General features: G+C 57.1%; 1 protein-coding gene across 1 annotated transcript in view; it reads left to right on the top strand.

The window, feature by feature from the left end:
- The window catches only part of BDH1 (3-hydroxybutyrate dehydrogenase 1), a 21,719-nt gene that overhangs the window by 143 nt on the left and 18,442 nt on the right, over positions 1-3,134 (top strand). Inside the window, exon 2 of the mRNA XM_019532945.1 lies at positions 2,197-2,322. Within this exon, the coding sequence (XP_019388490.1) occupies positions 2,240-2,322 (83 nt within the window). The 5' untranslated portion in view covers positions 2,197-2,239. The remainder of the gene's footprint in view (positions 1-2,196; positions 2,323-3,134) is intronic.

Consider the following 3,134-nt stretch of genomic DNA (forward strand, 5'->3'; position numbering starts at 1 on the left):
CGCCGCGGGCGCCCGTGGGCATTGCTGCCGCGCTCCCTACGCCCGTTGCGTCGCGTCGCGTCGCGTCACCTGCCAGTCACAGCTACTGCCGCGCTCCGCTGGCTGGCCGGGGGGCGGGCTGCGCATGCGCGCCGCGGGCGCCCGTGGGCATTGCTGCCGCGCTCCCCGCGCCCGTTGCTGTGGGAAACCTCGGCCCGGCCCGACTCGGCTCGACTCGGGCTGGCTGTCCCGGGGCGGGGCCTCGCGCGCAGGGCGGGGAGCCGGCGGGAGTGGCCCATCGCCCTTCCCCCGGCACGTGGCACGTGGGCCGGCTTGCGCCCAGCTGCGCTCCCCGGGCCGCGCCGCCGAGCGGGATAGCCCGGTCTGTGCCAGTGTCCGGCCCCGCCCCCGCCGCCAGCTTGCCTGCGCGCGGGACCTGCCGAGAAAGAGGAAGAGCAACGCACGAGACGCGCCCCCCCGGCCCAGCCCGGTCCGGCAGCGCGCCCTGCTCGGGACCCTGTCCTGTCCCCTCCTCCCCTCGGCTCCTGCGGCCCTGCTTCTTCCCACACGTGTGTGTGTGTGTGTGTGTGTGCACGAACATCCCCGCACCCGCACGGCGCCGTGCGCATGGTCGAGATCCCCGCGCTGCTCTGGCGCCTGCCTCGTGCGGGTGGGTGATGACTGGACCCAGGACTGCGCCGCTGGCTGCTCGCACCCCTCCCCGGGCGAGGGGCCGTCTGCGACAGCTCCAGTTTCAGGGAGGCTTAAATTGTCCCGTGACATGTCCACGACAGCTGCGGGCCGTGCTCCACGCACGGTGGTGGTGCCAGCAGCTTTGTTTGCCGGCTCCGGGTCGTGGCTGGCGGGCAGGCAGGCGCCTCTCGGTAAGCAGAGCACAGACGACTGGCACCGGTGGCTCGCGTGGGCAGGAGCAAGTGGCAGTTGTCCTCCCCAGGTGGCACCAGCCCAGTGGCGACCTGCCGGGAAACCCGTTGCCTGTCCCAGGCCACTTGTGCGATGCTGTGCAGGGCTCAAATTCCTCCACACCCTGCGGCATGAGACTTTGTTACCCTCGTTATCATTATTTCTGCTTCCCTGGATGCAGATTTTATGAATGATCTTAAAACGTTTGCAGTTTTGTTTTAAAAAATCCAGGCACAGTATTGCTGGCTTTGGGGCCTGCATCTGCTGCTTGGGGTTGTCCACAGCTGCACACAGGGGGCTTCTGGCAGGGCTGCCCTTCCCTGCCCCTTTTCCTCTGGCCGAGGCCGCTGAGCTACGGAGGAACCTTTGGCCGAGTCCCAAAGTGCTTCCAAGGCTTCCTGGAATGGCCCGTGCTGGGATGGGGGCACGCAAAGGCTCCTGTGGGTATGCCCTTTCCTGCAAGACCCTCAGGGCGGCCGCTTACTTGCCAAAAAGGAAAGGCTCCAGCACCAGCGCTTCTCGTGGCTTTACTAAGCCACGCTTCTGGCCCACTTCTGTTTGCAGGCAAGCTCCCAAAGTTCAGGCATGTCTAAAATGACATACAATTAACTCTAAAATAGTAAGCAGTATTACTTGAGCCTCGAAGAAGATAGCTTAGTTCAGGCTTTGGGGGAAATGGCTGGATCTTATTTTATGCAGAACTGGTAGCCCCCTGAAACAGGCCCCCTCTTCTGAATGTCTGCGTTCGTGCAGATTTCCTTTAGTAACTTTCACAGAGACTTCCTGAGGCTAGTTCTGCGTTGCCAGCTACTTCCATTTCAAAAAGCTGCATACATTTTTAGCATGTGGTTGCTAGTGGCAATACAGCCCGGAGAGTGCTTTGAAAATGTAAGTTTTGTGTCATGCCTAGTACTGGACCTGCATTTCAGTTGAGAAGTATCTCATAAAGATGGCTTAAAATTGTGTCCTTTGAACAGGTAATTGCATTTAATGTTTTAGGAAATGCAGAGGTTAGGTAGCAGTTGACTAATAAGATGGGGATTTTTTTAAACAACTTCTTGATTATCAGTTTGCTTCTGTTCTTTTTTCTCTTGAAAAAACAAAACAAAAACCAAAGCAACAACCCAAACATGAGCTGGTGGAGGCTGTTTTAGCTGTTTATCTTGATGTGGGAACTTGCTCAAGGAGGTGGGGGCAGCAAATCTCCTTGGACTTTATTATTAAAATGCTAGGAGTCAGCATGACTTCAGAAGCTGTGAGCAAATAAAGGAGAGGTGCTGTCTTGTATTTCAGAGTGACGGGAGCTTGCTATTAGTGCCCTTTGTCGGTCAGAAGGATGCTGGCTACCCGAGTGTCCCGGCCTCTCTCTCGCTTCTCCGTGAGAACACTGAAGTTCATGGACATGAGAAATGGCCCCAGGTAAGGAACTTGCCTTATTTATTATGCAGAAGAGAGAACTGTTATCTGAAGTAGGATTTGCAGGAAAAGGGCCCCCCCGCACAGAAAGGTTCATTAGAGGCAGAACATTGCCTACCACCAGGAACGCTGGAGTGTTTGTACCATATCTAACAAGGAATAAACCCCTTGCAACCGCAGAGTACTTGCCATGAGGTGAGAAACTTCCTGTGTATTTCATAGTTTCATAGTTGGTAGGGTCGGAAGGGACCTGAGCAGGTCATCAAGTCTGACCCCCTGCCATGGCAGGAAAGAGTACTGGATCAAATGACCCCTGCAAGGTGTTCGTCTAGCCTCCTTTTAAAGACCCCCAGGGTAGGAGCCAGCACCACTTCTCTTGGAAGTTGTTTCCAGATCCTAGCCGCCCTGACCGTGAGGTAGTGCCTCCTAGTCTGAATCTCCCCTCTGCCAGGTTGTGACTGTTATTTCTAGTCACTCCTGGCAGTGCTTGGGGGAACAGGGATTCCCCCAATGCCTGCTGGTCCCCTCTGACTAGTTTGTAACAGGCCACAAGATCTCCCCTCGGCCTTCTCTTGTGGAGGCTGAACAGGTTCAGGTCCCATCGCCTCTCCTTGTAGGGCCTGCCCTGCTGCCCCTGATCCAGAATTGGACACAGTACTCCAGCTGCAGTCTGACCAGTGTCTCATAGAGGGGGAGGATCACCTCCCTGGACCTGCTGGAGATGCATCTGTGGATGCACGACAAGGTGTGGTTGGCCTTCCTGACCGCGTCCCCACACTGCCGGCCCATGTTCATCTTGGCATCAATGATGACTC

Source organism: Crocodylus porosus, unplaced genomic scaffold (assembly GCF_001723895.1).
Source record: "Crocodylus porosus isolate Cpor-Errol unplaced genomic scaffold, CroPor_comp1, whole genome shotgun sequence".
Classification (NCBI taxonomy): Eukaryota; Metazoa; Chordata; order Crocodylia; family Crocodylidae; genus Crocodylus; species Crocodylus porosus.